Source organism: Crinia signifera, chromosome 3 (genome assembly GCF_055691185.1).
Source record: "Crinia signifera chromosome 3, ASM5569118v1, whole genome shotgun sequence".
NCBI classification, from domain to species: Eukaryota; Metazoa; Chordata; class Amphibia; order Anura; family Myobatrachidae; genus Crinia; species Crinia signifera.
Window position 1 is genome coordinate 4173294 of NC_139219.1, and position 12496 is coordinate 4185789.

Sequence of the window (12496 nt, forward strand, 5' to 3'; positions counted from 1 at the left end):
TGTGCCCCTTGCCGTCCTGTGTGCCCCTTGCCGTCCTGTGTGCCCCTTGCCGTCCTGTGTGCCCCTTGCCGTCCTCGATGCCCCTTGCCGTCCTCGATGCCCCCTGCCGTCCTCGATGCACGGTACCTCGGATTGGCTCCAAAACACGTGATTTGCCACTTTACCGGATTTCTCAGCCCGATGCATTGGAATCGGGTCAAATCGGGTAAAATCGTGTTAGTGTATCGGCAGCTTTACTCAATTAAAGCGCAATGGAATCTGATGCGCTAAATAAGAACCTGTAGACAAATACAATGTATGTACAATATTGAATCCACCAGCAGCTATGATCCCGCCAGCATTCACCGTTTTTGTCCTCTGCCAGAGTCCCGAAGTTATGTTCCTGCCAGTGTCCGCCATTTTTTCTCCCTGCAAAACATGTAGTGGCTTTAAATGCCAATTGGGTACCACACCTAATTATCAGCTCCAATTACAATGTATTGCTAGTATTATAGACAGGTCAGTATATGCATTGCCATGCCAGATTAATGTCCCCGCCTATTAATTCTCCTCTGCCTCCTGCAGCCTAATCCCGGGATGTTGGCCCCGATCTGCGTTATACATCTAGGCACATGGCGCGATAATCTGACAATTCTACATGTGCTTATATTACCCAGAGATCTGGGCTCAGCGGGTGCATGATGTCACATTGTATTGTATATGGCTGTATACTCTTTATATACTGTATATCGGCCCTCACTCCCCTGCACCTTCGCACAGGGGAGTGATGTTTTGCGACTGCGCAGGTGCATATACTTTTATGCACATGTGCAGTAGTTATGTGCCGGCGAATTGATTATACACCGGGCGCTCGCGCACAGCAGTGCGGGCGTAGTGCATCAGGCCGTCATCGCACCTATTGGAACGCCCAGCGTTACAGATCTAAGACACCAGGGAGTGTTGTAGATCTACAAGGGGACATCACATAGACAGTGTGCAAAGCTGCGAGTCAATCAGAATGACCTCCATTGTGGGGTTAGTGCTGCTGGATGGGGACATCACATAGACAGTGTGCAAAGCTGCGAGTTAATCAAAATGACCTCCATTGTGAGGTGAGCGCTGCTGGATGGGGACATCACAAAGACCGTGTGCAAAGCTGAGAGTCAATCAGAAGGACCTCCATTGTGGGGTTAGCGGTGCTGGATGGGGACATCACATAGACTGTGTGCAAAGCTGCGAGTCAATCAGAAGGACCTCCATTGTGGGGTTAGCGGTGCTGGATGGGGACATCACATAGACCGTGTGCAAAGCTGCGAGTCAATCAGAAGGACCTCCTTTGTGAGGTGAGCGCTGCTGGATGGGGACATCACATAGACAGTGTTCTGTGATCGTTACAAACTTATCTGCGAATTCTAGCCCCAACTTTTTGGTTTCCTCCGTATTTATCATGCAAAATAAAATGAGTGTTTTGAAATATTCAGCAACATTGAAATCAGCATATTTGCAAGCTGTTGTCTTAAGAAATGATTAAACAGATGTGTACCCTCCAGCAGTGTTAGACCTCTGATCTGATTTTGGATTACAGATGGAATTGAATTAATTCACGGCAATCCCGGTAAAATTTGGGGCCTGTCGCTGAATGCTGGAGCGCTGCTTACAGGGACTCTACCTGTCCTGACAGCTGTTCTGCAGAAATGAATGATCTCTCATTTTCATGTAAACTAGCCTCTAATGCTTCCATAAACACCATCTTATACGGGGCTACAAGACATTTATCATCCACACTACGCCGGCCTGTCTGGGCTCCTGCTTTGTGGTGTTCTGTGTAAAGTGCGCTCTGCAAATGAATAAGGGGTAAAGGCAAAATGTACAAAAGGTGCGGTGAAGAAACTGATCCTTATACCTTATGAAGTGTCTGGGAAAACTAGTAATCCACTTAATACGGAGTACTGACCCACACGCTATGCACACGCCTGTATTACTGACCCACACGCTATGCACACGCCTGTATTACTGACCCGCACACTATGCACATGCACACGCCTGTATTACTGACCCACGCGATATGCACACGCCTGTATTACTGACACACACGCTATGCACACGCCTGTATTACTGACCCACACACTATGCACATGCACACGCCTGTATTACTGACCCACACGCTATGCACACGCCTGTATTACTGACCCACACGCTATGCACACGCCTGTATTACTGACCCACACACTATGCACATGCACACGCCTGTATTACTGACCCACGCGATATGCACACGCCTGTATTACTGACCCACTCGATATGCACACGCCTGTATTACTGACCAACTCGATATGCACACGCCTGTATTACTGACGCACTCGATATGCACACGCCTGTATTACTGACACACTCGATATGCACACGCCTGTATTACTGACCCACGCGATATGCACACGCCTGTATTACTGACCCACGCGATATGCACACGCCTGTATTACTGACCCACATGATATGCACACGCCTGTATTACTGACCCACACGATATGCACACGCCTGTATTACTGACCAGTTTATACAGCCATGAACTTTTATGGGGCTAGATATACAATAGAGAGGGATTATTAATGACAAATATACACAAGGATATTCCAGCAATTGGTAACACAATGCAGGTAGCATTCCAGTAACGGGCATACAATGCAGAGATCATTCCAGTAACTGGCATACAATTCAGGGAACATTCCAGGGTGTAATATACAATTTGGTGGAACATTTTAGGGTCTGATCTACAATTTGGGGAACATTCCAGGGTCTGATATTCAATGCAGAGGGCATTCCAGGGTCTAATAGACACTAGAGAGTGTTTCAGTGTCTGTACAATGCAGAGAGCATTCTGGGGTCTGATGTACACCACAGAGAGCAGTCCAGGGTCTGATATACAATGCAGAGAGCATTCTGGGGTCTGATGTACACCACAGAGAGCAGTCCAGGGTCTGATATACAATGCAGAGAGCATTCTGGGGTCTGATGTACACCACAGAGAGCAGTCCAGGGTCTGATATACAATGCAGAGAGCATTCCAGTAACTGGCATACAATTCAGGGAACATTCCAGGGTGTAATATACAATTTGGGGAACATTTCAGGGTCTGATATACAATTTGGGGAAAATTCCAGGGTCTGATATTCAATGCAGAGGGCATTCCAGGGTCTAATAGACACTAGAGAGTGTTTCAGTGTCTGTACAATGCAGAGAGCATTCTGGGATCTGATGTACACCACAGAGAGCAGTCCAGGGTCTGATGTACACCACAAAGTGCAGTCCAGGGTCTGATATACAATGCAGAGAGCAGTCCAGGGTCTGATATACAATGCAGAGAGCATCCTGGGGTCTGATGTACTCCACAGAGAGCAGTCCAGGGTCTGATGTACACCACAAAGTGCAGTCCAGGGTCTGATATACAATGCAGAGAGCAGTCCAGGGTCTGATATACAATGCAGAGAGCATCCTAGGGTCTGATGTACACCACAGAGAGCAGTCCAGGGTCTGATATACAATGCAGAGAGCATCCTGGGGTCTGATGTACACCACAGAGAGCAGTCCAGGGTCTGATATACAATGCAGAGAGCATCCTAGGGTCTGATGTACACCACAGAGAGCAGTCCAGGGTCTGATATACAATGCAGAGAGCATCCTGGGGTCTGATGTACACCACAGAGAGCAGTCCAGGGTCTGATATACAATGCAGAGAGCATCCTGTGGTCTGATGTACACCACAGAGAGCAGTCCAGGGTCTGATCTACAATGCAGAGAGCATCCTGGGGTCTGATGTACACCACAGAGAGCAGTCCAGGGTCTGATATACAATGCAGAGAGCATCCTGGGGTCTGATGTACACCACAAAGAGCAGTCCAGGGTCTGATATACAATGCAGAGAGCATTCTGGGGTCTGATGTACACCACAAAGAGCAGTCCAGGGTCTGATATACAATGCGGAGAGCATTCTGGGGTCTGATGTACACCACAGAGAGCAGTCCAGGGTCTGATTTACAATGCAGAGAGCATTCTGGGGTCTGATGTACACCACAGAGAGCAGTCCAGGGTCTGATATACAATGCAGAGAGCATTTTGGGGTCTGATGTACACCACAGAGAGCAGTCCAGGGTCTGATATACAATGCAGAGAGCATCCTGGGGTCTGATGTACACCACAGAGAGCAGTCCAGGGTCTGATATACAATGCAGAGAGCATCCTAGGGTCTGATGTACACCACAGAGAGCAGTCCAGGGTCTGATATACAATGCAGAGAGCATCCTGGGGTCTGATGTACACCACAAAGAGCAGTCCAGGGTCTGATATACAATGCAGAGAGCATTCTGTGGTCTGATGTACACCACAGAGAGCAGTCCAGGGTCTGATATACAATGCAGAGAGCATTCTGGGGTCTGATGTACACCACAAAGAGCAGTCCAGGGTCTGATATACAATGCGGAGAGCATTCTGGGGTCTGATGTACACCACAGAGAGCAGTCCAGGGTCTGATATACAATGCAGAGAGCATCCTGGGGTCTGATGTACACCACAGAGAGCAGTCCAGGGTCTGATCTACAATGCAGAGAGCATTCTGGGGTCTGATGTACACCACAGAGAGCAGTCCAGGGTCTGATATACAATGCAGAGAGCATTCTGTGGTCTGATGTACACCACAGAAAGCAGTCCAGGGTCTGATATACAATGCAGAGAGCATTCTGGGGTCTGATGTACACCACAGAGAGCAGTCCAGGGTCTGATATACAATGCAGAGAGCATTCTGGGGTCTGATGTACACCACAGAGAGCATTCTGGGGTCTGATGTACAATGCAGAGAGCAGTCCAGGGTCTGATATACAATGCAGAGAGCATCCTGGGGTCTGATGTACACCACAGAGAGCAGTCCAGGGTCTGATGTACAATGCAGAGAGCAGTCCAGGGTCTGATATACAATGCAGAGAGCATTCTGGGGTCTGATGTACACCACAGAGAGCAGTCCAGGGTCTGATATACAATGCAGAGAGCAGTCCAGGGTCTGATGTACACCACAGAGAGCAGTCCAGGGTCTGATATACAATGCAGAGAGCAGTCCAGGGTCTGATATACAATGCAGAGAGCATTCTGGGGTCTGATGTACACCACAGAGAGCAGTCCAGGGTCTGATATACAATGCAGAGAGCATTCTGGGGTCTGATGTACACCACAGAGAGCAGTCCAGGGTCTGATATACAATGCAGAGAGCATTCCGGGGTCTGATATACAATACAGAGAGCATTCTTGGGTCTGATGTACACCATAAAGAGCAGTCCAGGGTCTGATACAGAACACAGATAACCACTTAGTGACTGACATACACTACAGAGAGCATTGCTGTAACTGGTGAACAATACAGAGAACACTATACAGTACTGGCCTTCTATAGAAAACACACCACCGTGCAGTTCTAAGATATCTGCTATCATTACGGTGAAAACCTCCCAATATCGGAGGAAATCGGTCTCAGGTGCCGTTATTGTACACATTGTCTGTTTTACCATGCTGAATTCCAGCCCATGGTGGCCTAGTCCGTATGAGGACTTCTGGCACAGTGACTGAGACCCCAGCTGGATTCTGCCAGACATTTACCATCTGTGGTTCTGCTGGTAATCTTTTCCCCATAATACAAAACCTAGTTGTAGAACACGCGATTAGCTCACTGAAGCGAAAGACTTGGTTGTGGTGTGTGAGAGCTTGCGACACTCACCCATATAATGCCGGAGCAGATGCCTCCACGTGTGCTGGCCATGTAATGCCTGAGCAGATGCGTCCATGTGTGCTGGCCATGTAATGCCTGAGCAGATGTGTCCACGTGTGCTGGCCATGTAATGCCTGAGCAGATGCCTCCACGTGTGCTGGCCATGTAATGCCTGAGCAGATGCCTCCACGTGTGCTGGCCATGTAATGCCTGAGCAGATGTGTCCACGTGTGCTGGCCATGTAATGCCTGAGCAGATGTGTCCACGTGTGCTGGCCATGTAATGCCTGAGCAGATGTGTCCACGTGTGCTGGCCATATAATGCCTGAGCAGATGCCTCCACGTGTGCTGGCCATGTAATGCCTGAGCAGATGCGTCCACGTGTGCTGGCCATGTAATGCCTGAGCAGATGCGTCCACGTGTGCTGGCCATGTAATGCCTGAGCAGATGCGTCCATGTGTGCTGGCCATGTAATGCCTGAGCAGATGCCTCCACGTGTGCTGGCCACACAATGCCTGAGCAGATGCCTCCACGTGTGCTGGCTATACAATGCCTGAGCGGATGCGTCCACGTGTGCTGGCCATGTAATGCCTGAGCAGATGCCTCCACGTGTGCTGGCTATACAATGCCTGAGCAGATGCCTCCACGTGTGCTGGCTATACAATGCCTGAGCAGATGCCTCCACGTGTGCTGGCTATACAATGCCTGAGCAGATGCCTCCACGGCTGCTGGCCATATAATGCCGGAGCAGATGCGTCCACGTGTGCTGGCCATGTAATGCCTGAGCAGATGCGTCCACGTGTGCTGGCCATGTAATGCCTGAGCAGATGTGTCCACGTGTGCTGGCCATGTAATGCCTGAGCAGATGCGTCCACGTGTGCTGGCCATGTAATGCCTGAGCAGATGCGTCCACGTGTGCTGGCCATGTAATGCCTGAGCAGATGCGTCCACGTGTGCTGGCTATACAATGCCTGAGCGGATGCCTCCACGTGTGCTGGCCATGTAATGTCTGAGCAGATGCCTCCACGGCTGCTGGCCATATAATGCCGGAGCAGATGCGTCCACGTGTGCTGGCCATGTAATGCCTGAGCAGATGCGTCCACGTGTGCTGGCCATGTAATGCCTGAGCAGATGTGTCCACGTGTGCTGGCCATGTAATGCCTGAGCAGATGCGTCCACGTGTGCTGGCCATGTAATGCCTGAGCAGATGCGTCCACGTGTGCTGGCCATGTAATGCCTGAGCAGATGCGTCCACGTGTGCTGGCTATACAATGCCTGAGCGGATGCCTCCACGTGTGCTGGCCATGTAATGCCTGAGCAGATGCCTCCACGGCTGCTGGCCATGTAATGCCTGAGCAGATGCGTCCACGGCTGCTGGCCATGTAATGCCTGAGCGGATGCGTCCACGTGTGCTGGCCATATAATGCCTGTGCGGATGCGTCCACGTGTGCTGGCCATACAATGCCTGAGCGGATGCCTCCACGTGTGCTGGCCACACAATGCCTGAGCAGATGCCTCCACGTGTGCTGGCCACACAATGCCTGAGCAGATGCGTGCACGTGTGCTGGCCATATAATGCCTGAGCAGATGCGTCCATGTGTGCTGGCCATACCGTGCCTGAGTAGATGCGTCCATGTGTGCTGGCCATACAATGCCTGAGCAGATGCGTCCACGTGTGCTGGCCATGTAATGGCTGAGCAGATGCGTCCACGTGTGCTGACATACAATGCCTGAGCAGATGCGTTCACGTGTGCTGGCCATACAATGCCTGAGCAGATGCGTCCTCGTGTGCTGGCCATATAATGCCTGTGGAGACGCGTCCACGTGTGCTAGCCATATAATGCCTGTGGAGACGCGTCCACGTGTGCTGGCCATATAATTCCTGTGGAGACGCATCCATGTGTGCTGGCCATATAATGTCTGTGGAGACGCGTCCATGTGTGCTGGCCATACAATGCCTGAGCAGACGCGTCCAGGTGTGCTGGCCATATAATATCTGTGGAGACGCGTCCAGGTGTGCTGGCCATATAATGTCTTTGGAGACGCGTCCACGTGTGCTGGCCATATAATGTCTGTGGAGACGCGTCCACGTGTGCTGGCCATATAATGTCTGTGGAGACGCGTCCACGTTTGCTGGCCATATAATGTCTGTGGAGACGCGTCCACGTGTGCTGGCCATATAATGTCTGTGGAGACGCGTCCACGTGTGCTGGCCATATAATGTCTGTGAAGACGCGTCCACGTGTGCTGGCCATATAATGTCTGTGGAGACGCGTCCACGTGTGCTGGCCATATAATGTCTGTGGAGACGCGTCCACGTTTGCTGGCCATATAATGTCTGTGGAGACGCGTCCACGTGTGCTGGCCATATAATGTCCTACTAGTCTGACGTTGTTGTCTTCAATGTGTTTGTTGATCACTGTTTCTCATTTCAGGTTTCATAGGTGAAAGTGCCCAGCCCATCCCCGACAGTAACATTGGTAACCGCATGCTCCAGAGTATGGGCTGGACCCCCGGCACAGGATTGGGACCGGATGGGAAAGGGATCCCTGAGCCTATACGAGCCCTACAGAGGCCAAAAGGACTTGGGCTTGGTTTTAGCTGATGTGCCCATCACCTCTCCTGTAACCTCCTAATGTCTTGGAAAAAAAATGTGTGTATTTTATAATGTCTTCAGTAAATAATCTGTATACAAAAAAAATGTTTTCTGCAACTGTAAGAGCCACCGGCCAGAATGGTCATTACCTGCCCGCGAGCAGCGATCAGCCTCTGTGCGTATCACAGTGCGCTGCTGGATGCAGACATCTACACTGCCTCCCCTTATACGTGTCCCTTAACCTGTACTCTGAGGCGGTGTACTGGCATCCTGTTACCTATACATTCGTGGCAGCCATTTTGTGAGCGGAACCCATATCCAAGAAAGTGGAATCTGTGGTTTCCCAGGACAGCATCCTTATCGCATGTCTACAGTCTGCCTTCTGGAGGCCACTGGATGGGCTGTATTCTCGGAGACGGTCTTCTCTGTCACAATGGCTGCCAACCATATGTGTAGGTAACAGGTAGGTTGTGAGAAGACCATTTAATTGTGTTATTAGACCTCACAAGATGTGATATTGCAATTCTCTACTGTTTCCTAATGCAGGCCTAAATACCTCACCCCGTTATGCCCCATTTCTCTTCATAGCTTGAAATCCAATCACCAAAACCATGACTCCCCTCAGTATTAAAAATCTCAGTTAAACCAGATTTGCACATTAATTATTGCATTTAAAATAGTGTTTGTTTAGATGTGTAAATGATATATGGCGTACATTACAGAATGCGTTGTAGCTCTTCGCAGGCGGATGTGAGGTTAGGGCGATGGAAGGCAAAGGCGTAGTGTTTATGTAGGACCTTTACTCTAGGAGAATATGTACAGATAATACACATTTTATAACTGCTCAGCCTTTAACCCGGACCCATGCTCGACACACATTGTAGGCCGCCATTTTGTAGGCCCATGCTCAGCCCATGGATTCTAGAGCCTGGTGACATCACTGACACACACTGTGCCTTCACGTGAATATTCAGTTGATTGAGTGGCTGTAAGGCCGCAGTGATGTCACTACTTGTTAATTAGCAGAAATGGCTCCATTCTCCTGCATATTGGCTTAGTCCATAAAATGGCCACCACCACCATATGTAGAAGCTGGTCTACTGTAAGGAAATGTTAGTCTGAGGTGATGTTATTACTGGCTGTTGGTTTAGTATACAGTCACTAACCGCCTTTTATATTGACCACTATTTTACCACAAGGAGTGGATTGTTAATTATATATATTAATGGTCACCCAATGCCTTGTGGCCTCATAGTATTTACTGCATCTTGCTGTTAATCATACGTGACTGGGCCTAGATTTGGGCTAAATCTATATAAATTTCCAGCCTATTAATCTCTCTTGGCGACTCATCGTTGTCTTTGTGCATAATGGGTCAGATTACAAAATGGCCGCCGCCATGTTGTTTGCACCTGGGCACTGGCGCCACCTTTGGATGCAGATAGAATAAAATTTGAATGATCTTTTTTTAATAAAAATTTCCTGTTCTGGTTAATGTGTATAATTACAATATTACTGAACGGTATGGTAGTGTCGTGTGCCAAAGAACAACTAGCACGTGTGCTCCCATTTATTTTACAGCGTTTCATTTTATCTATGTTGGAATAATTTGACTTTTATTTAATTATTTTAGTTGTAAGGACTTTTTTTTTTCTTCAATATTTGGGGCTTAAGTTTTACATTGCGGCTCGTTCGTGTCCTCCTGCTCTAGATCGTGCAGGCGGAGGTAACGGGGGACGTGGCAGCACTGAGGAGGGCCTGAGGAAGAAGCTCCTGGTTTGCCTTTCAGATTTCCAAATTGTTGTTTTTATTACTAGTAATCTAGGAATCCGCCTTATTTACACCATACTGTACTAAAGAGGTAGGGTTACTAAGAGTTCTGGGGGGAGGGGCACAGTGTTGCCCCTAGCAACCAATCAATATATAGTTATTTACTTATTAGTACAGCCTAGAAAATGTGAGCTAGAATCTGATTGGTCGCTTTGGGTAACGCCTCCGTTTTCCTTTTTTACAAGTTTGTTTTCACTAAATTAAATCTGTATATAAAATCTGTTCAGTGTCTGATATTACACATTAATAACATTTCCCTTGATGTCCGCAGTAATTATTCCGGATTATCCTTTTTGCAATCACTGACCTTATCATTTGCGGATGTTATTACCTTTCATTATATGTTTTAAAAAATCTACATTAGATACTTTGCTTGTTCAAATCTTGTTTCTAGGGTACAAATATCAGCCCCTCGCGGGGCACCGTGTGTTCGATCACTGAATCTCGATATCAGGTGTGCAACAACTGCATTGTAATTGTATACTAATTGTCTGACGCCTTCTACGTCTAGAACGTGCTGTATTTACCGCCAGTGCGTGCTGTGAGCAGTTGTGCTGTGGGGGGAGGGGGGAGCGGACTGCAGCTAATTGTCATCGTCTGTACAAACACAAAACTGACCTGATATTGTACATTTGCGAGATGAGACTGGAAATTGTGATATATTGATGACAAAGTTATAGAGAAATGAAGAACCGCAAAAAATACACTTTTCTGTTGCAAAATCTTAATATTTAGTCTTTTAGTGTGCGCTGTGCATATTACCGGCGGCGTGCGCTGTGCATATTACCGGCGGCGTGCGCTGTTTCTCATGCATTTTATATACAGTGACCCAAATAAAAAAAGATTATTTTCTAAGGTGTGTTGTGTTTTCTTCATTGTTCTTGTTTTGTTTTTTACACCACAAGTGGCAGATGTACTAAGCCGCTGGGTGGAGTTAACGTACCTGCCAATTGGCTCCTAGCTGTCGGTATATATGGACATAATGCCTATCCATTGTGGCGTAACTTATTTTGGGAAGTGTTAGAGCAGTTATACGCCATTAACTGTGAACGGCTGAATTTGGGGGTTTACTCCTGTATACTGTATGATCGGTACCCTATTTATAGCAATTGTATAAAATTATATTCTGGATCCCACACGGGTAGCCAACCTCCAACACTTCAGCTGCTGTGGCCCTACACATCCCAACATGCCCTACTACAATTTTATCTTACCTTAACAGAAAAGTATCACCGGTCAGCATTACATTTGGTCCTGCGAAATATCTAAATTGGACCAAAAGTTACATTTTCAGAAAATGTTTTTATATTTTTGAGTTTGTATCCAAATCCTGGATTCTCCTGATGTATGTTGGTCATCGGCCTCCTGTCCGTGATGTCGGTACTGTCTGCGTGGGAGCAAAAGTCCCATGTGGTCCAATAAATATTAGTGTAGAGCAGTGATTACAGCCATGCGTTTATGCTGACGCCAAAACATCATAGTGACTATATATATATATATATATATATATATATATATATATATATATATATATATATATATATATATATATATATATATATATAGTGTAGGGGGGGCGGCGGCACTCGCTCAGAAAAGAAATACACAGAGGCGTAGATATGCCAACGTTTCTGGCTGTGTTGCCACTTTATCAAGGTGCCTACAGATGGTAAAGTGGCAACACAGCCACGAAACGTTGGCATATCTACGCCTCTGTATTTCTTTTCTGAGCGAGTGCCGCCGCCCCCCCTACACCCTGTGTTCACTGGACCCCCCCGGAGGTCGTACAGTTGGAGGGCACCGCCAAAGGGAGCTTAACCCCTTCCCCCTGCTGGGATCATCAGCCTCAAGGAGTGCCGCACCCCCGTTCATATATATATATATATATCCAGGTTTGTTGTTTGGCGCTCTTGGATAAGAGTTCACTGTACCGGGGTGCCTTCACAGAACTTTGAAATGCAGAACACAACTACCCCAGGTTGCTCTGGGAATAATGAGCGGCACTCTCTGGGTTTATAAATGCTTTTTAGTGAAAAAATCAAACAAATGTGACAACGATTTGTTTGATTTTTTTTTCACTAAAAAGCATTTACAAGCCCGGAGAGTGCTGATCATTATGCCCAGGGCAACCTGGGGTAGTTGTGTTCTATATATAGATAGATAGATATAGCAGACGTCACAGGGATTCCCGAATGACACGCCCCCAGCCAGCCGGATGTTGCTTAGCAACATGACGCTCTCAGCGCTGCTGATGGTGCTGGTTGACAGCGCACACTGTTTGAATGCCTGGGCGGTCTTGCTTGAAGTGCCGCCCCTACAACATTGTGTGTGTGTGTGTGTGTGTAT

The 12496-nt window shown here is 47.9% G+C and overlaps 1 protein-coding gene across 1 annotated transcript in view; it reads left to right on the forward strand.

Moving 5' to 3' along the window:
* Positions 1-11005, forward strand: part of GPATCH2 (G-patch domain containing 2) — a 169145-nt gene extending 158140 nt beyond the window's left edge. The window contains exon 10 of the mRNA XM_083175147.1: positions 8160-11005. Coding sequence (XP_083031273.1) covers positions 8160-8329 — 170 coding nt within the window. The 3' untranslated portion in view covers positions 8330-11005. The remainder of the gene's footprint in view (positions 1-8159) is intronic.
* Positions 11006-12496: the final 1491 nt, after the last annotated feature.